Source organism: Globicephala melas, chromosome 2 (assembly GCF_963455315.2).
Source record: "Globicephala melas chromosome 2, mGloMel1.2, whole genome shotgun sequence".
Classification (NCBI taxonomy): domain Eukaryota; kingdom Metazoa; phylum Chordata; class Mammalia; order Artiodactyla; family Delphinidae; genus Globicephala; species Globicephala melas.
Genome location: NC_083315.2, coordinates 11,187,821 through 11,212,473, shown reverse-complemented (window position 1 = coordinate 11,212,473; position 24,653 = coordinate 11,187,821). Strand labels below are relative to the sequence as shown.

Here is a 24,653-nt window from a genome sequence, read left to right as displayed (position 1 = left end):
GAGCCTGCGACACTGACTGGATTTGAATTTAAGAAACATCATGGAATTCTTTTGGTCAGCAAGAACGACCTCTAAAGGCCTTAAATGTTTGAAAAATGCACGTGGTCGTGGGGTGTGGCATAAGGCCAGCAGGGCCTCCATCCCAGCCTTCGGAGCTGTTTGTCCCTGGGTTCCCACTGGAATGGCTTTCTGCCCCATTCAGTCCCCGAGGGCTCAGAAAGCACGATGGTGATTACACAGAGCCTACCTGGGAGCTAAGGAAATGCTTCCTCGCTCTCACCTTTTGTTGGTAATATGCTAATACCTGTCTCTTCTGAGGGCTGCACAAGCCACTTCTTGTTGGGAACACAGCCCTCCTAGTGCCTGTTCCCCTGGAAGAAAAGAGCTGTGTTGACAGTGATTGCCCACGGGCGTCTCCGGAGACTGCCCCGGCCTTCCCCTCCTCTGTCTTGTCGAGGGTAAGGCAGGAGGACTCGGGCTCCCTTTCCCAAACACCCTCTTTGCTTAGCCTTGGCTGGTCCTCTGTCTCTTTCCCGCCCCTTTCAGGTATGTTTTCTAGAATGATTGCACTTGCCTGGTGCTGCCTAGGTCTGATTCATGGCTGCTACTCAAAGTTCAGCTTGGTAAAACCTGGTTAATTAATAGACAGCCTCCTCTGTCACCCTCGTGTTTACCCTCCGGCGTTATAAACCAGGGGGAAAGGCTCACGTTTCTTTCGGCTGTCAGCCCACGGACTTCAGAAGTCTGGCAGCAGAATGGGCATTGGGTGCTGGCCCATCTGGGTTTTCTCAGGAGCCCCCCGTCTCCATCAGAACACTGAGAGGTGGACCCGGGGAAAATGAGCATGTTGGGTTTTCTGATGATTTTGTTTGTTGGTGGCTGGTCGTTTGCTTGTGTTCGTGACCCTCTTCGCCTTAGTAAGATCTGTCTTGTAATATTTCCTTCATTGTTACCCCATTTACCTAGGCCTCTCTGAGTTCATTTGTTGGTGTGTGTTTTCCGTGTGAGCAGTTGTTAGAGGACTGAGTCACCCGTGCGGTAGCCTGTGGTTGGATGTGGGCTGAGGTTATTCAGTGACTAATATCCAAGGGGAGGAGAAATTGGCTTATCATGGGGAGGACGTCTTTTTATCCATGCCTGTAGCAGCTTCGCTCAGAAGACCGGGGTAAAAGAGAATGGTCCTTCCTGGTCGTGAACACCAGGGAACATTTTAGGATCTGTGTTTGTGTGTGTGTGATTTCCTCTCTGAAAAGAAAGCTGTCTAAAATGTCCACATGTGGAACCGAGGATTGAGATGAAGCCAGCAAACAAAGGAATCGCGTGATTGAGAGCTCAGCCAATGTGCTTTCTCCCGGCGTTAGCTGCACAGGTGATTTCCTTAAGAGAAAGTAAGTGGCTTTAATTCTTTGAGGATGAAAGAGTCTCCTAAGACCCATTTTCAGTTTTGTCTGGTGACTTCATTGTATGGTCTGATTGAGTGGTGTGTTTACAAATCCTAGACTTGGAAGGGTGGGGTTTGAAATACAATAAACTGTACATGATACTCCCTTCCGCAAAGAATATATATATATATATATATATTTTTTTTTTTTTAATGCTCCATAAAGAGACATGATTACAATGAGACAGTTTCCCAAATCATTTGAAAGAAACATTTTTCATCCTGGATTTTTTTTTTCCCAGAAGCCATTGTAAGTTTTTTCTCCTCCTCTTTTATATTCAAGAAACTTGTAAATGAGTAATATTGGATTTAACTTACGGTGTTTGGGGGGAAACGAAATATAGGTATGTTAGGATTCCTACCTCAGACTTCAGGTGATTAATTTGAAACTGCCCCAGATTCATGCTGGTCTTTGAGGAGGGTGAGCCTAGCAGCGTATTGAGCCGGGTGCTATGAGCAGGGCAGCGGCCTCTCAGCTGGGGGCCACGGTGCAGAGGCTCTGGAAGAAACTATGCTGTTTACAAGAATTGGAGGGACTCACTCAACCAAGAGCTGGCCGTAGTTTGGGCAGTAATGGAAGGAGGGAGACAATGCCCAACAAACCGACGAACAATGAGGAACAGCCTCATTCATGCGTTGCCAATTTATCTAGCGCAAATAAATGACTTTTTTCTTTGTCTGGGCCAAGGTGCAGGGAAATAAATATCCATGTTGTGTCCTGGGGAGGTGTTAAAAGAATCTTTACTTTTGTGTTTAGGTCATCTCTTTCTTGCTGCAAAATTAAATGCTTTAAAGCTCACATAAGGACGTTAGGGTTGAAATTTTCTGGGCTAAAAGTGTCAGTGAGATAACATGTCAGATATTTTCAACTTTCTAAGAGCGATGAAATGATACAGAAGATTAGTGACCATCAGAAGAACTGGTGGGAGAATAAAGGATTCAGGTATTTTAAGGTGAATAGCAACTGTGGGCATGTGTGTGTATGTTTTGCTTATTTATTTTACATTTAAAGTTTAATATAAGTTTCTCCTAAAAGGTCTGACTGAGTAATAGTATAGGAAAAACCTAGCATGTATTTAAGGTCATTTCTTTACTCGTTAGCCAAAACACAGTTAAAATACAAAACAAAACAAGACCATGCAAGTGCCTGGTTCTAGGAAGATACCTCCATAGAAAGAACACTAATACAAAGGGCTGGGATTATTTTTAAACTATGAATTATAGAATCTTAACTGTCATCCTGGTTCAGTCAGTCAGGCAATGGGTATCTCCTATATATAAAGTCCACTTTTTTTTTTTTTTTTTTTTTTTTGCGGTACGCGGGCCTCTCACTGTTGTGGCCTCTCCCATTGCGGAGCACAGGCTCCAGACGCGCAGGCTCAGCGGCCACGGCTCACGGGCCCAGCCGCTCTGCGGCATGTGGGATCTTCCCGGACCGGGGCACGAACCGTGTCCCCTGCATCGGCAGGCGGACTCTCAACCACTGCACCACCAGGGAAGCCCCTAAAGTCCACTTCTTATTGGAATAGCAAGTGGACTCTGGGAGATCACACTGAAGACTTCTTCATCACCGTCTGCCTCATCCTAAGAGTGATTTCCCTTTGGTTGCTCTGTATCCTTTAGTGTACGAACCCAAGTTACCTAATTTTAAGGGTTTATTCAAGCGGTAGGTTTAAAACATTTCCCTACTATATCATGGGAAGATGATGTCATTCTCTACTTGGGCTCCATGTAGAGCCAAGGATGAAATTATCAAGGTTCTTCTCAAAACTCAGTCTTGGAAAGTCAGTCCTGGGTTGGCAAACCAAGAGAAGAATTTTGCCAAAGGCTTCCAACCTTTAGGTCACCCCTATCGATGGAGACATTCAACCTTAGATGACCTGTTTTGGCATAGCAGAACGCTTGTATTCCCCTCCACTGTGGATAACTCAGGTGGACAGCAATTCATTCAGTGACCCTGTTGGATAATGGCAGGATTATTTTGAAGTGGACAAGGCAGGGCTGACATACAGCATTACCATCAGGTACGTAGTGTTCATTGCTTATGGCTACGATCCAGCCTCGTTGGCTGAGGTCCCATTCTGGCTGGTTGGTACTCATGAGATACAGGCTGTTGGATGTTAAATATTTTTACTATCACCTGCATTTCCCATATGAATGCACAGTGTATCTGAATTATTGGTAATTAATTGTTACATTTCTTTCTGAATTCATCTGCACAAGGCGTCCAGAAAGTCTAATGAGATTTTTCTAATAAGTTTTTTGCATGTGTTTTATTTTCAATTTTACATAACTTCATTTCACTTAGTTATATAATGTGCCTCCTAGCCATTTCTTTTCACATCACCAAACATGTTTTTAAAAGACCTACGCAGGCATCTCTGTTGTTTTAAAAGAAATTTACTCAAATTTTTATTAATTAAACTTAACTTTACATTTTTCTTTCATTAATACTCTTTATTCTTCTAGACAGTTCTGTACTCCTAGGAATGTTGATGTCTCATTTTGCTCTCTTACCAGAAAAGGGGGGGTTCTCTATGTGTTCATTTGGTTCAGGATCCCCCAAATCCAGATGAAGCCGGATGAGGAGGAAAGAGAGAACAGGGAGTAGTGACTAACCCCGTTAGGATTATTGTTCATCCTAAGTGGGTTCTAGACATTTGAAACCCTATTTTGGGGGGAATGGGGATGAATAACGATAATGACAACAGTACCTACTATTTGTTGCACCTGGTTGACCTTGAGCACCATGTGATGCTTTACACACAGTGGCATGTCTGAATATATCTTTACGTGTGTTTGGGTTGATTATTGCATTGTGTGGTCTGACTGGGTGGGGAATTTGGCCAACTATGCACCGCCGGCTGAGCCAGTCCCTCTTGTATTTTATCACCTGTGAAGCCCTGCCATGCTTACCACTGAGCCTGACCTTTCTTTTCATTGAGCCCTGCATTGAGGAAGACGGGGGGGAGAGGTATTTATAGAGGATCCGTGTTGATCTACTACAAAACTTTGGTTATATGGTTGCTCCAGCCATTCTGGAATGGGAATCAGGTATATTACCGCACAGTGACCTTGGGAATGCCCTCCTGGTCTATGGCCGTGAGCCCCTGAGCCTTGAGAGTGTGTGGGCTGGAGCATCGGGACTGGGCCATGTGGTGGAGCGGACACAACTGGAGGCTGACCTTGACCTCACCCTAGGTGTGACTCCCCAGGGGCTAGGAACTGGGGTGAGGGTCCCAGGGGTGAGGACAGCCTGAGGATATCCCAAGTCCGGTTTAGAGGGGGAGAACAGACTAGTCTACTGTGGCGTGTGTGCGTGTGGCGTGTGTGCGTGTGGCATGCGTGTGGTGTGCGTGCGTGTGTGTGGTGCGTGTGGTGTATGGTGTGTCTGTGTGGTGTGTGTGTGTGTTGGGGAGGCAGGGGTAGTGGAGATAAAATTGTACCGTCGAGTGAGGAGCCTGCATACTCTGGGATCCCCTAGGGGGTCAGGAGCCAGTTCAGTAGTGCTTGGATAATGTACCCCTCAAAGGGCTCCTTTTGGTTGCTAATACTTGCATTTTGCCTGCATTTTTTTGTCAGTCATTTCTATTATGAAATCCACCATAATGTGTAAAACTCCCCGGGTCAGGGACTCTGCATTGCTGGGTCCTTCCAGTGACAAGATGAGGAAGCCTGTGGGAGACCAGCCAGTTCATCCCCTGCATCCTCGTGACCAGGTGTAGGTAAGAATGTATCCTCTCAAGAGCAGGACGTTCCCCTCCAGGGCAGGAACTTACGGGCTTGTTTAGAGCTGTGTCCTAGAATCATGCTTGGTTCTTAGCAAGTGCTTGGTAAATATTGTTTACTAAGTGAATGAATTTATAAGGTAAGGAATCAACATGTCTTCAGGGCATTGGGCTCTGTTTCCTTTTCAGCCTTCTTCTTGTTGCCTCTTCTATGTCTTCTCTCACCCACACTACGGGTCTCTCAGCTGCTTATCTTGATTTTCGTCCATTTGAGCCCATCTCCTCTCTCCTCACGCCCCTACCTCACCCACCCTCCAATCATTTATACCCTCCTTGTCTGTCACATCTCTGAGAAGTCCAAATGGAAATGTGGCTTCTGTGATAGCACAAATCAAACTAGAAGACAGAGCTTGGGAGGTGCCACTGGCTGTCCGTCCCCTCCCTTGTAGCCGTTTGGAGAATCTCAGTGAGCATGACCCTCCTGGGCTTTGATCAAAACAAAAAGTACCACCTATTCACATCCTGAATTCATTTGTATTTTTGATTCTGCCCCTTGCTAAATAAAATAGTGCACTTGCAAATTAGTTTCCTCTTTTGCCATTAACTTGCTTCCTTTTTTTAAAATTAAGATCTAATTGACATATAACATTATATTAGTTTCAGAGGTACAACATAATGGTTCAATAGATGCATATATTGCGAAAAAATGACCACACTAAGTCTAGTTGACATCCATCACCACACAGTTAACGATTGTTTTCTTGTGATGAGAACTTTTAAAATCTACTCTCTTCACTTTCAAATACAATACAGTATTATTAACTATAGTCACCATGCTGGACCGTACATCCGCAGGACTTAAATGTATTTTATAACTGCAAGTTTGTATATTTTGACCATCTTCACCCATTTCACACACATACCCCCAGCCCCCCGGGCACCCACCTCCTGCGTCTGGCAGCCACCGATCTGTTTTCTGTATCTATGGTTCTTGAGTTATTGATTCTTTAGTCATTGTTTCTTCTAAAGGAGAGCTAGTGGGAGAGTCCTAACTCTCCTGAACTGGGTGGTAATGAAACAGCCCAGAAATCACTGCTGCCTGGGCAAGTACTGCGGGGCTTATGACGACCTCTCCCAGCATGCTCACCATCGTCACGTGGCAGCCCCAGAGCGGGTACTGTTAGCATTCTTCCTCCCCGCCATGCCTGGGGTTCCCTTCCCTCTTCTATCTCTTGCCATCCCTACTATGCATTTGCCTCCAATTGCACTCATCTCCTGAATCATTATTTCCTCCTGACCTTTCTCATAGTAAGGCATCAGCAAATGAGTAAAACTTCCCTCCAAACTTTTCCCATGCATCTCCTTTCTCTCTCTGGCCATGTCCCTATATTGTATCAGCTTGAAAAGATGGGAAAGATGCTTACTATCTACTTTCCAGGGCCTCCACTCGAAAAATGTGCCCAAGATGAGCTTTAGGAGACAGTTTAGCCCTTTTGGTACATTAGACCCACATAGTTTCTTAGTGTCTCTAAGAAGCTATGACCTCAGTATTTAAACCACTGCACTGTTTTTTCCCTCAGACCCCACAATGTTGAGCTCTACATCAGGTATATTCATTTCCAGTGATTGCTCTGACAAACTACCACAAACTTAGTAGCTTAAGACACCACAAATTTGTTATTTCCCAGTTGTGGAGATCAGAAATACAGAATGGTTTCACCGGCCAATGCCAAGGTGTTGGCAGTGCCACACTGCCTCCGAAGACTCTATGGGAGAATCCTGTTCTTTGCCTTTTCCAGCTGCTGGGGGCTGCTGCATTCCTTGGCTCATGGCTCTGCTCCATCTTCAGAGTCAGCAGTGTAGCCTTGTAATAGGGAAGAACCTTTTGTGTTCTATTACAAGCTAGCTAATCACTAAAGGGATGTTACCTATAAGCTTAAATTACACATAATGGCCCATCTCTGGGAACCCTGACTCCCAGGTAATAAGCATTAAGTTAAAATAATTTTTTTTTAGCTCACAAGAAACGTCTTGACCAGACCCACCTGTGAATGACTGCAGGGAGAAAGAAATTAACACCTCCCCTCTGGAGGCTGACCGGAAACAGGAAGTGTTTGACTTTACGCCCTCCCCTTTTAGTATAAAAGGAGCCTGAGTTCTGACTCAGGCAAGATGGTTGTTTGGTGGGTGTGGGTACGTTGTCTTCTCGGGCTGCTGGCTTTCCGAATAAAGTCGCCAGTCCTCGCCCCGACACCTCATCTCTTGATTAATTGGCCTGGCGTGGGGCGAGCAGTATGAGCTTGGATTCAGTAACAAATTTGGGGGAGCCATCCAGCAGCCTTGCTGCTCCTGGCCAGCCGGCCCCGGTTGGGGAATTTTCCGGTAAGGCCCTAGCAGCTGCCGGGCCCACTTGTCCTGAGGGTCTTCCCTTCAGAGTTCCTCGAAGCAGCACCGGCTGCCCCAGCACTTGGCAGTTGGAGCAAGGAATGGACATCTGGGAGCCGACAGTTTGCTTGCAGTAGGGTAAGTCGCTCCGGTGTGTACAGCCGAGAACTGTGCTTCCTCTCTTCGTTTGGGGCGTTTTCTCCGGAATAAGCCAATTTGTTCTGTATTTGAGTGGGATACCCTGTTGGAGAGAGGAAGGAGTTGTTGGGCTTCTACCCTATGTGTCAACTGGTTTGTTTCTTTGGACGCTAGCATGTGTGTGGTGCCGTTTGTGTTTTGTTTGTCTTGAATTTCTATCTTTAAAAATGGGAGGCTTCCCTGGTGGCGCAGTGGTTGAGAGTCCGCCCACCGATGCAGGGGACACGGGTTCGTGCCCCGGTCCTGGAGGATCCCGCGTGCCGCGGAGCGGCTACGCCCGTGAGCCATGGCCGCTGAGCCTGCGCGTCCGGAGCCTGTGCTCCGCAACGGGAGAGGCCACAGCAGTGGGAGGCCCGCGTAGCGCAAAAGAAAAAAAAAAAAAATGGGGAATGTTTCAACTATTCCTGAAGAAAGTTCTCTAGGGTGCGTTTATGGGTAAGGGATCTGATTACAGCTCTGAAGCCATGTGTCAGAGGAAGATGATACTTTGTTACAATAGTGCGTAGCCGCAGTACCTGTTAGGATCTCTACAGGGGGGTTAGGCAGGGTTATCTTGGGGCCCTGTGCACCATGTACTGGTACCCTTGCTGTGTTAATTATGTCATTTATGGTCTCCTGTGTCGTTGGTATATGTAAAAACCCAAGACCAAACTTGAGGGTTTATTTAGGATTTTCTGTGTGTTCTCTGGGTTTTGGGTTTCATTTTGTTTGGTACCGTTTACAGCCAAATCAGTTTTGTGATACTTCAAACTTTTACTGATGTCAGATGGAGAAAAGGAACAGGGAAAAAAAACCCTGTCTGCTCTTGTCCAAGAGTGGGACATTCCGAGGAAGAGAACGTTTCCACTTGGTTCTTAAAATCACCAAAAGCTACAAATAGAAATAAGTCTTTTCCATAAATATTACTAAAAAGGGTTTAGCCATCTGTACAGGTGACCTTGATTTGCCCCATCTGCCAGAAACCCCGTCTGCATCCAATCTTTTGTAACTGATGCGTTTTACATTGTTGTACTTGATTCATGGCTAAAATTTTGGAATGGGAACTACGACATCCCTGTGTGTGTTTGTACGTGTGTTATAGTTGTGTGGCATCGCCAGAAATTTGTAAAAGAGCTCTATTTAATTGGCTTAAAGGAAATTAAGTGCTTAAGTGAATACTCAAATATAAAAGAAACTCTCCAGAATGAGTTTCAGGCTCTCGTCATCTAGGAAATTCAGTATTGAATTAATATCTGGTGTTAAAGTTAGCTTAAGCTTGTTGGTTTGATACAGGTATGTCATTAGAGTCATCAACATTAGGTATAATACTTTCATTGTACCTGGATTTACTAGAAATCAAATAAGACCTTATTATTCCTGTTAAAAAGTTTGTCAGCAAGAAAAATAATGTGACAAAGCTTTTAAGTAAATAAAATAAAGGTAAATGAAGTAAAGAGTTTTGGTTAAACTCTATGGGAATAATGTTCTGGAAACGTCTGTCTGGAATAGTCTCTCCAGATTTTCGTACCTTGAAACTAAACTTAGTTCTAAGATAAGATTGAACTTAATTAAGAAAATAAATCTTGGGGCTTCCCTGGTGGCACAGTGGTTGAGAGTCTGCCTGCCCGATGCAGGGGACGCGGGTTCGTGCCCCGGTCCGGAAATATCCCACATGCCGCGGAGCGGCTGGGCCCATGAGCCATGGCCGCTGAGCCTGTGCGTCCGGAGCCTGTGCTCCGCAACGGGAGAGGCCACAACAGTGAGAGGCCAGCGTACCGCAAAATAAATAAATAAATAGATAAATCAATCAATCTTGAAGGTAAAGTGGTACAAAATCTGAATTTGGTTCTCTAAGAGGACAAAGTTTTCTTAAAATATTGAACTCCTGTTGGTAATAGATCATGAGTTTTTGTTTAAGTGACCTGTATTTGCCATTGGGATCTTTTATCTCTGGTTAAAACTTTTGATATTTTTGACAGATGTCCCAAAGATCAAGTTCTAAGTGGGATTCATTTGACCTCTGGCTAACGTTGGGGTTTTCTGGAGAGTCTCTGGAACACCTCAAATTACTTGTTTTCTCTCCATCTCAGAGAGAGGAATGTTAAACTAATTGGGCTTATTTGGTGTGAGGAATTGCGTGGGAGGCATTGTCAAATGGGTGGTGATAAAACTTCTTAGGTTGTACTGTATGGGTAAATGTTATTAACATATATATTCCAGAAATTATATGGAACTCCTAAAATTCTGGCACATCCTGGTAAATGATATCAGTCATAACTTTAGTAATTACCGTATTGTCATAGCCACAGCAGTAGTCAGTTTTCTGTTCAGTTGCACTGTAATCCCAGCTGGCTGATGCCAAGGCAAAAAGGCATCCTTTTAACGGCTAGGTGATCCGTTGCTATCTATAGTTTTACAGTGGCTTTTGAATGACACTCCAGCTATTTTGTGAAGAAACAGGCCAGAATAATGAACTCCTTTATGTGCAAGCATTTGTACTATTCCCAGGGAAAATAAGGAAGGGAATGAGAGGACATGTTGCCTCAGACCTTAACTCCTCTGGCTGAGCTGGCTGTCCCAGCCGCTCCGGCCGTTACGCCAGTATATCCAACCCTTACACCACCTTCCATTCCTATCCAGGCCCAGGACTTCCCTCCTTATAGGATCAATTAGAAAATGCTGGGAATTCCCTGGCGGTCCAGTGGTTAAGGACTCAGCACTTTCACTGCGGTAGCCTGGGTTCAATCCTTGGTCGGGGAACTAAGATCCCACAAGCTGTGCAGCGCGGCCAAGAGAACAAAACAAAACAAGAATCCTGTGCTAGTTTCTGGGGCGCAGGGACTTGGTCTGGAATCGCCATCTAAGACCCAACGGGGCACCGGATTTGGGCCTGGAGCCACTTCTGGGACGGGTATTTTCCTTACGCCATTATCTCATGGGGGGCCTAAATGGAAATAACCAGCGGCTGGGTTTCTCAAACTTGTTTAGTTGGAAAAATTGCAGCCCTCCTTGTAGAGAGGATGCTCTACACCTGAAGCCCACTTGCCAGCACCCACAGCTGAACCAAATGGGGACCCCGGTGAGGGAAGAAGGCCCTTAGGAGAGCACTGCTCGTTAGTGCATCTTAGCAGGGCCTTGAAAGGGGAAACCAAGGCAAAAGGGTTGGAACGAAATTCAAGAAATTCAGCAAAACACATGAAGACCTCTCTGAATTTTTGGAAGGGATTTATCAGGCCTACACACATCATACTAATGCAGATCCTGAGGCCCCTGCACATATTAGAATGGTAAATTTGACCTTTTGGGGCAAAGTGCCTCGGATTTCAGAAGAACACTGCAAAGATTAGATGGTACATTTGGAATGAACCCATCTCAGTTGGTAGATGTTGCTTTGAAAGTGTTGAGGGAACAACAACAGAAGAAAGATACAAAACGAAATGCCACTTTTTTGGCAGTGGCCTTGGCTTCCTGGAAGGCAGGTAACCCGGAGAGGTAGGCCACGACTGGGGAAGGAACAATACGCTTATTGTGAGGAGTAGCATCGCTGGAAAACAGATTGCCCTCTGCTGAAACAACAGTAGAAGATGAGAGCCTCTCATGGTAGAGAGGATGCTCTGAATGAAGAGACCCAGGGACTCCCTTGGCCTTGAAGTACCCAACTCCCCACAGGAGCCAGGGGTGAAATTGACAGTGGGGGGATGACCTGATTGACTTTCTGACAGGCCTCACCCTGAAGTTTTTCAGCACAATAGGGTGACATCTGAGTCCAACCAGAACATGCTTTAAGCCAACAGATGGTACTTACGAACATCCCAGAAAAGGAGACCAAGCCCTTACCCCCAGAGTCTTAAAAATAACCCAGAGACTGCTGTCAGACCTCCAGGTAGGGACTCAACACAGAGGAACCTGCCCCACCGAGGACTGACAAATATTTACTCAAAGGCCTTGAGCCTCAGGAAATCTCAGATACCTGCTAGTGTTTGTGTGGACACCTTTTCAGGATCGGTGGAAGCATATCCCACCTGGACAGAAACTCTCTGAAGCGGTTAAAGCCCTCCTTAGCGAAATTATCCCGACTTGGATGAAGGCATTAAAACTGCATTCATCCTAGAGACGGCAATCAACAGGAAAAACCAAGAAAATGAATCATATATCAGAAAGGAGCGTTGCTAAAACATCAGGAGACATTTAACTTGGGATAACCTTGCTAGTTGCCATGCTGTGGATCAGTGGCTCCCAGAAGCAGGCTTAAATTAAACACCTTTAAAATACTGTATGGTACTCCATTCCAGGTGTGTGCCCAGGCAGGAGAATCTATAAACGCTAAAAGACCTAGCGGTTGCCAATTACATTAAAACTTTGGGCTCTATACTGACCTCTGCTCCTGAGTTTGACTCCAACAGGTCTGTCCATCCAACTGAAGTAGATGGGAATTCCATTGCAGCTGGAGAAGGGGCAACCAATTTCTTTAATTGTGTCCAAATAAATAGCACAGGAATTTATATGTATTAGGAACTGGAACCAAAAGCCCAAGTCAATTATGAATTAGACAACAAAGTGCTAATAGGTTTCATCGGGTTCAAATAGTTGTAGATAAACAAAGGCTGACAAAAGATTCTAAAAATATTCGTCACCTCCGTTCAACAGGAAGTAACCAGCCAGAGTGGTCTTCCTCCCTTTTCCCACAAGATTGTGGAATGGACATTGACAATGGGGAATTATTATAGGGAAGAACCTTTTGTGTTCTATTACAAGTTAGTCACTAAAGGGATATTGCCTATAAGCTTAAAATATACATAATGGCCCATCTCTGGGAACCCTGACTCCCAGGTAGTGAGCATTAAGCTAAAATACCTTTGTTTAGCTCACAGGAAACATCCTGACCAGGCCCACCTGTGATTCCTTTCTGCAGGGAGAAAGAAGTTAACACCTTCCCTCTGGTGGCTGACCGGAAGCAGGAAATGTTTGACTTCACTCCCTCCCCTTTTAGTATAAAAGAAACCTGAATTCTAACTCAGGCAAGATGATTCTTTGGGGAATGGGTCCACCATCTTCTCGGTCTGCTGGCTTTCCAAATAAAGTCACTCTTCGTGCCCCAACACCTCACGTCTCGATTTATTGGCCTGTTGTGGGGCGAGCAGTACGAGCTTGGACTCTGTAACAGCATCTTCCCATTCTCTCTCTCTGATTCCGCTTCTGTCATCACATCTCCTTCCATGACGCTGACCCTCCTGCCTCTTTCACATATAAGTGAATGCATTGCATTACTTTCACATGATTGTGATTGCATTGGGTCCACCTGGATAATCTCCCCAACTCAACATCCTTAACAGGGGGTATCTACAAAGGCCCTTTTGCCCTGTAAGGGGACATGGTTACAGGTTCCAGGGATTAAGGTGTGGACATCTTGCAGGGGCCACTCTTCAGCCTGCTTCATCAGGGAAACCACACTGAGATGTCTCTAAAAACATGAATATCAAAGTAGATTTTCTAATTTCTTGTTTTCTTTTCAGATGCAGAGAGAAATCGTTTATGCAAGAGGAGATGGCCCTGGTGCCTCTCGACCTGGACCCGCAGCTCTTCTACCCCACGCCATTCCAAATTCTCCACCGTCCACTCCTGTGCCACATTCCATGCCTCCCTCTCCATCCAGAATCCCTTACGGAGGCACCCGGCCGATGGTCGTTCCTGGTAACGCCACCATCCCCAGGGACAGACTCTCCAGCCTGCCGGTCTCCAGATCCATCTCTCCCAGCCCCAGTGCCATCTTGGAAAGAAGAGACGTGAAGCCAGATGAAGACATGAGCTCCAAGAGCCTCGCGATGTACCGCAACGAGGGTTTCTACGCCGATCCTTATCTTTATCACGAGGGGAGGATGAGCATAGCCTCTTCGCACGGCGGGCACCCCCTGGATCTCCCCGATCACATCATCGGGTATCACCGTGCTGCAGTTCGTTCAGCCAGTGCTTACTGCAACCCTTCTTTGCAAGCGGAAATGCACATGGAGCAGTCACTGTACAGACAGAAGTCAAGGAAGTATCCAGAGAGCCTCTTGCCTACTCTGGGCTCCAAAACGCCCCCGGCCTCTCCTCACCGAGTCAGTGACCTGAGGATGGTGGAGATGCACGGTCTCCATAACGCCCACGGGCCCTCCCACACCATGCAGTCAGACCGGGTCTCACCCAGCCGCCAGGCCTTCAAAAAGGAGCCCGGCACCTTGGTGTACATTGAGAAGCCACGGACGACTCCAGGATTAGCCGGAATTGTGGACCTCGGCCCTCCTCTAGTTGAGAAGCAAGTGTTTGCTTATAGCACGGCTACGATACCCAAAGACAGAGAGACCAGGTAAGGCGGCGAGGGTGGCCAAGGGTGGGCCACGCCCACGTGCTGGCTTTGAGGGCTGCTTTACAGAAGTCGAACCAAGAGAACAGTGGTCAGCTGAGCTCCGGCCTTGAGCACTGTGCCCTGTGGGTACTGGCCGCTGCGGGGTAGGGGAGGAAGAATAGGACCAGAGGGCTGTTGTCAGCAGAGAGTTTCTAAATCCGGTGGTCGAGTGAGGCTGGGCAGTAGCCAGGCTAAAGGCAGGCAGGCACCCCAACAAGAGAGGTCAGAACGGGCCTCCCGAGTGTGGATCTAACGGCAGCATCGTTAATGTAAGTCTGAATACTTGAGAAGAAAATTATGATTTCAGAAACCATTCAGACAAATCATCAAAAGCTGATCATAACTGATCTCCCACGGAAAGTGAGTGAGCGGTTCGAGTGTTAACTGTTTGAAATGGCGGTTTTTGTTCTTCCTTGTGAAATGCAATTTTGTTTACTCATCTGGTTGTGAGAAATGAGAAGGGTGTGTCATCCAGGGTGATAAAAACATGAATTTGCATAAAAATAGGATGGTGTTGATGTAATACTCATTCAGGAGTGGTACAGTGATCAGCAAAATTTTTCTAGTGGATGTGACACTCCAGGAATTTAAATTTCTTTTTAAGTTTACATGTGTTTATAATTTACCAGCCCAGAACCTTCATACTACATCTTGAAAACCCTCAAGTCTGTAGAGTAATAGAAAAGCTAATCTTTTTTTTTTAATTTATTTTTGGCCGCGTTGGGTCTTCGTTGCTGCGCGGGCTTTCTCTAGTTGCAGCGAGCGGGGGCTTCTCCATTGTGGTGCGCGGGCTTCTCACTGTGGTGGCTTCTCTTGTTGCGGAGCACGGGCTCTAGGCACGTGGGCTCAGTAGTTGCAGCAAGTGGGCTCTAGAGCGCAGGCTCAGTATTTGTGGCGCACGGGCTTAGTTGCTCCGTGGCATGTGGGATCTTCCCGGGCTAGGGATCGAACCCATGTCCCCTGCATTGGCAGGTGGATTCTTAACCACTGCACCACCTGGGAAGCCCCAGAAAAGCTACTCTTGATAGAGGGGATTTCTCTACCCTGAACTGGCTGACAGAAGGCAACATAATAATTATAAAAATCTGGTCAAAGAAACTGAGTCCAAAGGAGGGTTAAGCATTTGACCTGTTGTCATATGGGAATTCAGAAGGGGCATGAGAAATAAAATTCAGATATTCAGCCACTCAGTACCTCACTGGAACCACTGTTGCATCCTCCTTACCAAAACCGGTCATGTCACTTTCTACTACATGACCTTGTAAAAAGAAGGCCAGAATTGTGACTGGAATGTGATGGTATATCACTATCTTAATCACACAAATGGGAACGCTCTGTCCTCACTGGCAGAATTTTATCATGAAAGGGCCATCTCTTATCTGGTTCCAGAAGAAAGATTCCAGGAAAATGGAAAGAGAATAAACCTGGAAGTTGGGGGATTATCAATGTACCAATAAGCTCTAACCCTCTCTACACAGTTTAAAAAAAAAAAACACAGCAACAGTGGGCTTCCCTGGTGGCGCAGTGGTTGAGAGTCCGCCTGCCGATGCAGGGGACACGGGTTCATGACCCCGTCCGGGAGGATCCCACATGCCGCGGAGCGGCTGGGCCCGTGAGCCATGGCCGCTGAGCCTGTGCGTCCGGAGCCTGTGCTTCACAACAGGAGAGGCCACAGCAGTGAGAGGCCCGCGTACGGTTAAAACAAAGAAACAAACAAAAGAACAGCAACAGTGACTGGCTTGAACTAGAGTGAAGTGGTTTATAGACAAGAGCTACCAAATATTCAAGGAACAAGAGGTTACAAATTGTCTTTGCTCTGCTGCTGTAGTACTGGTTGTAAGGGCTACAGGTAACTTGGCTCTTTAGTTAACTGCTTGCAAGGTCAGCAGGAGCCACATCTGATACCGATGGGGCAGGTTGCACGTTTCCCAGAGATCCTGTACATGGCGCTGGATTCCATGACAGAATGAGACTTTGCACTGTTTCCCTTGTGGAGGGAGGGTATACATTCTTTGTGTGGAAAGAAGGATGAAACAGGTATTTGCTGAGAGAAGAATAGAAGAATAGATGATGGCAGAGACAAGGCTATGTGGTTACCAAACCATATTTTCTTTTCCTCTGGGGCACAAAACTATCTGCACCTCCGAGCCTCCCTTGCAGTTAAGTGTGGCCATGTGAGTGGGTTCTGGCCAATGGCAAGTGGGTAGAGTTGATGTAAACTGTCTCCAAGAATAGTTCCTATTAAAAAATCTGCATGGGAAACAAGAAAAACGATGACAGGCTTGATTATGCAGGACTAAGGAAAATGACTCGGAAAAAGGTATTTATTCTCTCCTTGCCCAAGTCCTTAGGAAGTTAAATTCTAAGAAGCAAAGAAAGGGATGCCTCCCATGACCATAGAAAGCTGAGGGGTGTGGGATAAATACTGAGGCTCTTTGAACAGACCAGTGTCACAACCAGAGGGAAGTCCACCAAGACGTGCCTTAAGGCTGTAGGGAGCTTGCGCCCTGTGCTCCTAACGAAGGGTAACACATCTGCCCCGGTGGGCTGTGCGGCACTGGTTGGGAAGTGTGTGTCACTGATAGGAAGGGACTTGGAGTCATAAGAATTTAGTCCAGGAAATAATAAGAACTGTCCGTCTCCAGGGCCAGAATCCGTCCTCCCCCACCACCCTGCTGACCCACCTCGTGGGAATGAGATGATCGTGAGCTTGATTCCACTGTTTATCACATCCAGCCACATGCACCCTGCTGAGCGCCAGGCACGCTCTGGCCAACGATGGCGTCTGGCTTCTCGCTCAGCACCTAGTTCATCGTCACGCATGTGGTTACCACGTGCATATAACTGAACATCACTGAACCCAGTTCCCAGGATTGGGTTATGGGTGGGACCAAAATGAAGGGCCCTCTGCTATGTGGAGTTGCCTCTGTACTGCTCCCTGATCAGAGTCTTGAAGAATTTTAGCCTTCGGTAGCATCGGTATATTTTCAGGGCCTCTGCTTCCTCAGGTTTCTGTTTTTTAAGGAAGCTCAGAAAACGCTATGGGTTTCTGCCTTATGTGTTAGCAACTCCTTTTAGAAAATCTAAGTTCTTATTTCTAGAAAAACAAGGATTAGGAAAGTTGACTAAAGATTAATGTTCACCTAAAATACACTGTCATGATCACTGCCGTATTCTGACATATGGTTGTAATTCAGAATATGATTTCACATTTTTGAATTCATTCCTGTAAATGTGGAATAGCAGAGGAGGAATTTTATCTCACATCTTGTCTAGGTGATTTCTCACCACAGGCTAGATTCCCTTCTCCTGTAGCCCTACACACGCGTGTGCGCGCGCACACACACACACACACACACACACACCCCGTCTACATTTAGAGTTGGTATTACTGAAACACCTAAACATTCCCACTGACTCAACCCAGGCACATGACAAAAGTATGTAAAGAATGATTCTCGAGTAAACACTTGAATCTGGACATTGTGCTGCTAACACTGCTACCCACCACCCCACTGTTACCTGGACAGGTCGGAATGCGCCATACTTCCTCTTTTTCAGCTGCAATTGTAAACTCTTGGAAAGCTGGATGTCTAGGCTGAAATGTAGTCCTGCTGGGTAATATAAGAACACTGACGATAGCTATCATTTATTGAGAGTCTTTTATGGACCAAGCGTGATGTTAAGTAGTTTCCATACATCATCCGATGTAACCGCACTGGATGACGATCCAGTGCGGTATGTACTATCATCATCCCTATTTTACAGATGCAGAAACAGAGCTCAGAGAGGTTAAGTAACTTGCCCAAGGTCACAAAGCCAGTAAGTGGCATAGAATGTCCAGGTACATTAAGGAATCCATACTTTTTACCGCTGTGCAGTATTCTGCCTGCTGGGTGAGAACTGTGAGCCCCACCTTCACCCAGCAGAGAAGTGAATTTGGGAGTGAATTCGAAGCATTTCAACCAGGACAAAATGCTAAGTAGCTGGGCTTCCCTGGTGGCGCAGTGGTTGAGAGTCCGCCTGCCGATGCAGGGGATGCGGGTTCGTGCCCCGGTCCGGGAGGATCCCACATGCCGCGGAGCGGGTGGGCCCGTGAGCCGTGGCCTCTGAGCCTGCGCGTCCGAAGCCTGTGCTCTGCAACGGGAGAGGCCACAGCAGTGAGAGGCCCACGTACCGCGAGAAAAAAAAAAAAAAGCTAAGTAGCTGCTCTGAAAGGATATTTACAATCATCAACATGGTAGAATTTGCATAATTATGCTGCTAAATATATACATGTCATTTAAAATATAACTGTCCCAGCTAGTATATTAGCAGAATTATGCAGAGATAGGGGAAGAAAGAAGAGAACACTCTTGGTAGATTTTATTTTGAAAAAAATGAATGTGAGTACCATGTCAAAGAAAATTTTAAAAACAAGAACACCAGAAACAATTACTGAAGCGCACAATTATAATCCATTGTTACACCTATACAGTGGCGCTGTTTTAGGTGTATTTAGTCTGTGCAAGTAAATATTTGTAAAGAAGCTCCAACCCCTAACAGTAACTTCGTGAGCACAGGGTCCTGTAACGTGTCAAACCAATTCCTGTTGCAATTTCATAATATTAAAAAGCAAATCCAAGTGTTTTTTATATGAAACTCTCAAGTGAAATTTTACTTCTAAGATGTGAAGCTACAAAAACACAGGAGGGAGACTGAGGAATCTGTAGAGATACTTTCTTGGGGCACTGCTGGATTCATATACTCTTCAGAAGAGCACTTCTGTGAAATAGCCCATTAACTGCAGAGTGTTTGAAATCAGAGAGAAAAATTTTCTTTCTCATCTGTACTCAGGAAACTTCCAACGGTAGCTTTTTTTTTCTTTTGAACGCAATTTTGTAATAGCTCTATTGACTTGAAAATGAGTTAAAGACAAAGTAATTTCCCCTTGACCTTGTACGTAGCTCATGTGCTTCGATTTAATGAATTTGGCATCTCTTATAAAGATGCTTCCACAGAGCATCTAGCGGTGACAAATTATATATAGGAGATGTGGAAAAAATAGTGTAGAACATATATGATGGTAGCATCTTCCTCCCAAGACGGCCATGGACTTTGGGGTAGGAAAGCGGATTACAACTGCTTTGACCTTCAGAATAGTATGGTTGTCTCTCAGTATCTATGGGGATTGGTTCCGGGAGCCCGTGGATACCCAAATCCGCAGATGCTCAAGTCCCTTATTTAAAAGGGCATAGTTCAGTCAGCCCTCCATATCCGTGGTTCCACATCCACGGATTCAACCAATCTGCAAAATTCTTTCTGCGGTTGGTTGAAACTGAGGTCGCAAAGCCTGCGAATATGGAGGGCTGACTGTAATTCTCAAGTCTGAGCTTCTAGAAGGAAAATGACCTTGAGTGCTGAGGTGGTTTTACCCAGATGATTTCCTTTCAGCAAGGCCTCCAGGAAGAGAGTGGGTCCATGTGACTAAGAGGCCCTGTGCAAGGGAGACAGTGTGTGACAGGTGACTGTGGGCGTGAGGCTGTGTCTTGCCAAGGTTATAAAATTACTTCATTAAACAGCATCATCATCCCTATCCATGGCACATAAAACAGCCCTTAAGAACTGTAAAACGCTAGGACGTTTATGTTTTGCTATTTTGTATTTATAGCCCGGCTCATATAATGTGAAATATCTCTATCGAAATAACACTCAAAATTCAAGGGTGCTCACTGCAAAGTGACTAATAGCTCTCCTTCCAAATGTATAACAGATTCCTCCTAATAAAGTATTTTTCAAGACATGGTAAACTTGAACTGAGATCATACTTTTTACACTGTTCTGCACCTACAGTAGCTAAATTCAACAGACTAGTCAAGAATTCACTTGGGAGCAGATTCTTGCCTGTCTGGGCACTTGTATGTGGAGGAAAAGAAGCCACATGACAGCTGCTGTGATTTCTAAGGCATCGCAGATTTAGAGAAGTAGAATCCCGTGCCTTAGAATGAAAGGGAAGGAAAATTTCTATGTACAGGAGGAAGCCTGCATGCTAACTGGTAGCTTGGGTCTGTTCTTAATCATTTAACATCACTTTCTCATTTTATGAGCATGAAGTATTATTGTGTTGGTAGCTTTGAGGAATAGGATACATCCTCGGTTTACCAGTTAATTGAAAGTCTGAATTCATATTTGTGTCATTTAAAATGTTCACAGTGCCTGGCATACCTTTGAAGATTTTCTAAACTATGTTAGATATCCTGCTAGAGAGGTGATTCTGAAAAAGAATGGTTAATTTGTTTCTTTCTCCTGGTTGTATAGTCAAAAGGGAGCTATATCAGACGTCTTGTAAGTAGTTAGACTTGGGACCTTCCCAGAGCAAGGTTTCTTAACTTCTGCACGCTTGGTATTTGGGGCCTGTCCTGTGCATTATACGATGTTTAACAGCATCTCCAGCCTCCCCGCATCCCACTAGATGCCAGTAGCAAACTCCCATGAAATGCTGCCCCAGTCGCAACAACCGAAGATGTATGTCTCCAGACATTGTGAAATGCTGTCAAATCCAAAACGTGGATCTTGGTGATGATTAGCTCAGTTCTACCCTTTCCCTCGTGGTAAAGCAGCTTCATTATTGTTAGAACTTGCTGTTATCTTTGGTTCAACCAACCTGTGATCAGTCATTCATTGAGAGGCAGTCACGTGCCATGTTTATGAACATGGTCTCCAAAGCCAGATAGCCTGGGTTCAAGTGCCTGTGCTAACACGTGTTAGCAGTTGTAAACTTTGACAGATCACTGAGTCTTGCTCTGCCTCAGCTTGCTCATCTGTAAAATAGAGATAATAATAGCACCTACCTCATAGGATGGAGCAACTCATTACAGTTAAGTGCCTTGTGCCATGCCTGGCGTAGCATAAGTGCCGAGTTCCTACTTTGAACAAAGCACTCCACTAAATGCTACTAAGCCCAGAGGTGAATACACAGAAATGGTAGGACAAGGACTGTGCCAGAGGAAGCAGGGAGACAAATTGTTAACTATAATGCTAGGAAGAATATAAAGCAGGTGGGCGGGGGATACAGGAGAGAGTAAAAGTAAGTGCGCACAGAGAATGGAATTAGGTGGGATGAAAGATCCAGTTGAGAATGTGTAGGCTCTCAAAGCCACTTTTCAGTCCCTATCAGGAGAATAGTGGGGGTCGTACGTTGTCTTGGGACCAGGTGCCAAGAGACAAGCCAGGATTACAGCATCTTCTTAAAATTGCACCTGAGCTGTATGACGGATGCCAAACCGGGTAGCGCTGAAATTATTAGGTTATCTGATGCCTGTTTTGATGCCTAACAGTGCCTGACCGATTCAGTTATTGCCTGAATTGCTTTCCTGGGTAGCTCTAATTAGGGATCAATACATGGTTATTGAGCTCTTTGTGTGCTTAGCTGGGGACTCATTGCTTTGCAGGGTACAAAGAAACTTAGATGTGTCCCCACCTACAAGGAATACGAACTGGGGAAGACAGTCATAAAACATTAAAAGCATAATACGAACGTGTAAGCTATGCCACGGTTAAGCGCAGGAAGCTTCTGAGCTACGAATGCTTATTAAATAACTGGTTTTTAAGAACAATCCCAACAATAGGATTTCATTCGTAGGTGTTGCCCAGGGATGATCTCGTCGCCCTAAGAGCGGCAGTGTCTCCTGGTGAAGTGGAGAGAAGAGAGGAGGCTGTACAAGTCACTAAGGGGGACGGTGTCTTTCCCTGAGGCTGGAGGTGCAGGGGGAGATCTGTTCCCAGCATCTCCCAAGTTCAGCTGGAAAGTCAGGACACGTTTTCCTTGAAAACAATGAGGAACAATGAAAGGACTAATAATACACTGTAGGTTAAAGAGGCTTCCATGGGCCAGCTGGAAATCCAACCACCATTTTATTCCAAGTTCTAAACAATGAAAGTAGACGAAAACTTTGCAGTTACAAGCCTACCATAATTTGGGGACGGCTTGTACATAATTAATTCCAAAGAAGTGATACAGAGAGTGATTGCTGTGAGTTCAGAAATGGGAGCATTTTCCTGAACTTAGGCTGGGCTGGAAGCCTTCATGAGAATGCCAAGATGGACTCGCATTTAAGGAATTTACATAATGGAATGAAAAGATACCATTTGGAAAGACAGATTGGTCTCTATTCAAAATTTGCTGTATTTCTTCCATTATGCTTCCTATAAAAATGACATCTAGATATGCTGTTTTGGCAGTCTCAGAGCGCATAGGTGCTGATAAATTGAATTATGATTTCATTCACAGGAATATAACTTTATGGTTAAGTCATATTTGCTAGACATTCCTTAGGCTGCTGAGTTCATTCAAGAGCTGTCTGACAAACGTGATATTCAACCAACTGACAAATGTCTGAAGCTAGCCCTACTCTTATCCAAGGGGTATTCTATCAAAAATACCGGTGGAATGACTGCCACAAGCTCTGTGTTACTTTAAACAAATCAGTTTCTCAAAAGGGAAAGCCATCCTCTGTCACTAATTAGGTGACATTAAAATGCATCCCTGTATCTCCTCTGAATATTCACGAGGTGCTGTCCATCAGACACCTTAGGTCTGAAACCAGAAACTAAGTCAGAGCAACCTAGATTCTGTGAGATTCAGATAAGCCCCTTTCCTTGCCAACTAAAACGTCTTTCTTCAAAGAGAAGAGGAATAAATGTTTAGGTACAGGTTCAGCCTGGTAAGATCAACTCACTGCAGAATTGGTGTGACTATGACCCAACCTGAAGATGGGGCTCATCTAAAAATAGCCTGACGGCCCAGCAGCTGAATAATCCAGGGCTGCCATGATGTCCCAGCCATTTAACCCCTCTTGTGATTAGTTGTCCTGCTCTCTGGTGGAGTTTACAGAGATTACACTTGTCCTTATTTGAGTTTTGGACTTGATTTTTCATGAATGAAGTGATTCAAAAATATAGCCAGGTCTAAGCATTAATTTGAATTTCCAAAAATTTGGAAAGTCTTTATTGACTCTTACAGGGCCAACATGTATTGCCAGTAATATCTACTCTTTCTCCCTGTCCATCTTCAGAGCTGAAGGGATGCAATCTCTTTTTTTTAAGTTTATTTTCTTGAAGTATAGTTATTTACAATGTTGTGTTAATTTCTGCTCTACAGCAAAGTGATTCATATTCTTTTTCATTATGGTTTAATCACAGGATATCGAATATAGTTAGTTCCCTTGTTGTTTATCCATCCTATATATAATAGTTTGCCTCTGCTAATCCCGAACTCCCAATCCATCCTTCCCCCAACCCCCTTTCCCCTTGGCAACCACAAGTCTGTTCTCCGTGAGTCTATTTCTGTTTCATAGATAAATTCATTTGTGTCATATTTTAGATTCCATATGTAAGTGATATCATATGGTATTTGTCTTTGTCTGACTTCACTTAGTGTGATAATCTCTAGGTCCATCCATGTTGCTGCAGATGGCATTTTTTCATTCTTTTTTGTGGCTGAGTAGTATTCCATTGTCTGTATGTAACACATCATCTTTATCCATTCATGTGTCAGTGGACGTTTAGGTTGCTTCCATGTCTTGGCTATTGTGACTAGTACTGCTGTGAACATTGGGGTGTATCTTTTTGAATTAGACTTTTCATCTTTTCTGGATATATGCCCAGGAGTGGGATTGCTGGATCATATGGCAACTCTATTTTTAGTTTTTTAACTGTTTTTCAAAGTGGCTGCACCAATTTACATTCCCACCAACAATGTAGGATAAAGGGGTTCGATCTCTTAATTGCAGACTTTTAGAAGGAGAAACAGGACACTTCCCAAAGGACCAATGATTGCTGCTTCTCTGGTCAAATGATGTTTTCACTGTCATGCAGCCTCAGGTTTTTTTGTCTTTGTAATAAAGGCAGTGTGTCCCTACTCCTGCAACAAGCACAGGGATCTAAGAAGACCAAAAAAAAAAAAAGAGAGAAAGAGAAAGAAAAACTCATGAGAGAGACCAAGTATAGGAAATGCCTTCCTTCTTTTCCCTAGGAATCATTATCTTATCTCTTTGGGAGTCCACCCTGAGAATCTGTGGATCAAAAGCAGGTGGGAAGGGCTTCCCTGGTGGCACAGTGGTTAAGAATCCGCCTGCCAATGCAGGGGACATGAGTTCGAGCCCTGGTCCAGGAAGATCCCACATGCTGCAGAGCAACTAAGCCCTTGTGCCACAATTACTGAGCCTGTGCTCTAGAGCCTGTGAGCCACAACTACTGAGCCCATGTGCCACAACTACTGAGCCTGTGCTCTAGAGCCCGCAAGCCACAACCACTGAGCCCGCACGCCTTGAGCCCGTGCTCCGCAACAAAGAGAAGCCACCATAATGAGAAACCTGCGTGCCGCAACTAGAGGAAGCCCGTGTGCAGCAACGAAGACCCAATGCAGCCAAAAATAAATAAATAAATTTATTATTAAAAAGAAAACAGGTGGGAGTGAGGAGCTTCCTTCTGCAGCCCCCGTAGGATCACTCAAGAGACCATAACCCCGTATCCTCTGATACCTTCACTCATTGGAAGG

General features: G+C 45.2%; 1 protein-coding gene across 6 annotated transcripts in view; it reads left to right on the top strand.

Moving 5' to 3' along the window:
* KIAA1217 (KIAA1217 ortholog) overlaps positions 1-24,653 on the top strand; it is a 326,826-nt gene that overhangs the window by 235,959 nt on the left and 66,214 nt on the right. For all 6 annotated transcript variants that reach the window (XM_030837164.3, XM_060292855.2, XM_030837160.3 and 3 more), the window contains exon 6: positions 13,245-14,077. In XM_030837164.3, the coding sequence (XP_030693024.2) occupies positions 13,245-14,077 (833 nt within the window). The remainder of the gene's footprint in view (positions 1-13,244; positions 14,078-24,653) is intronic.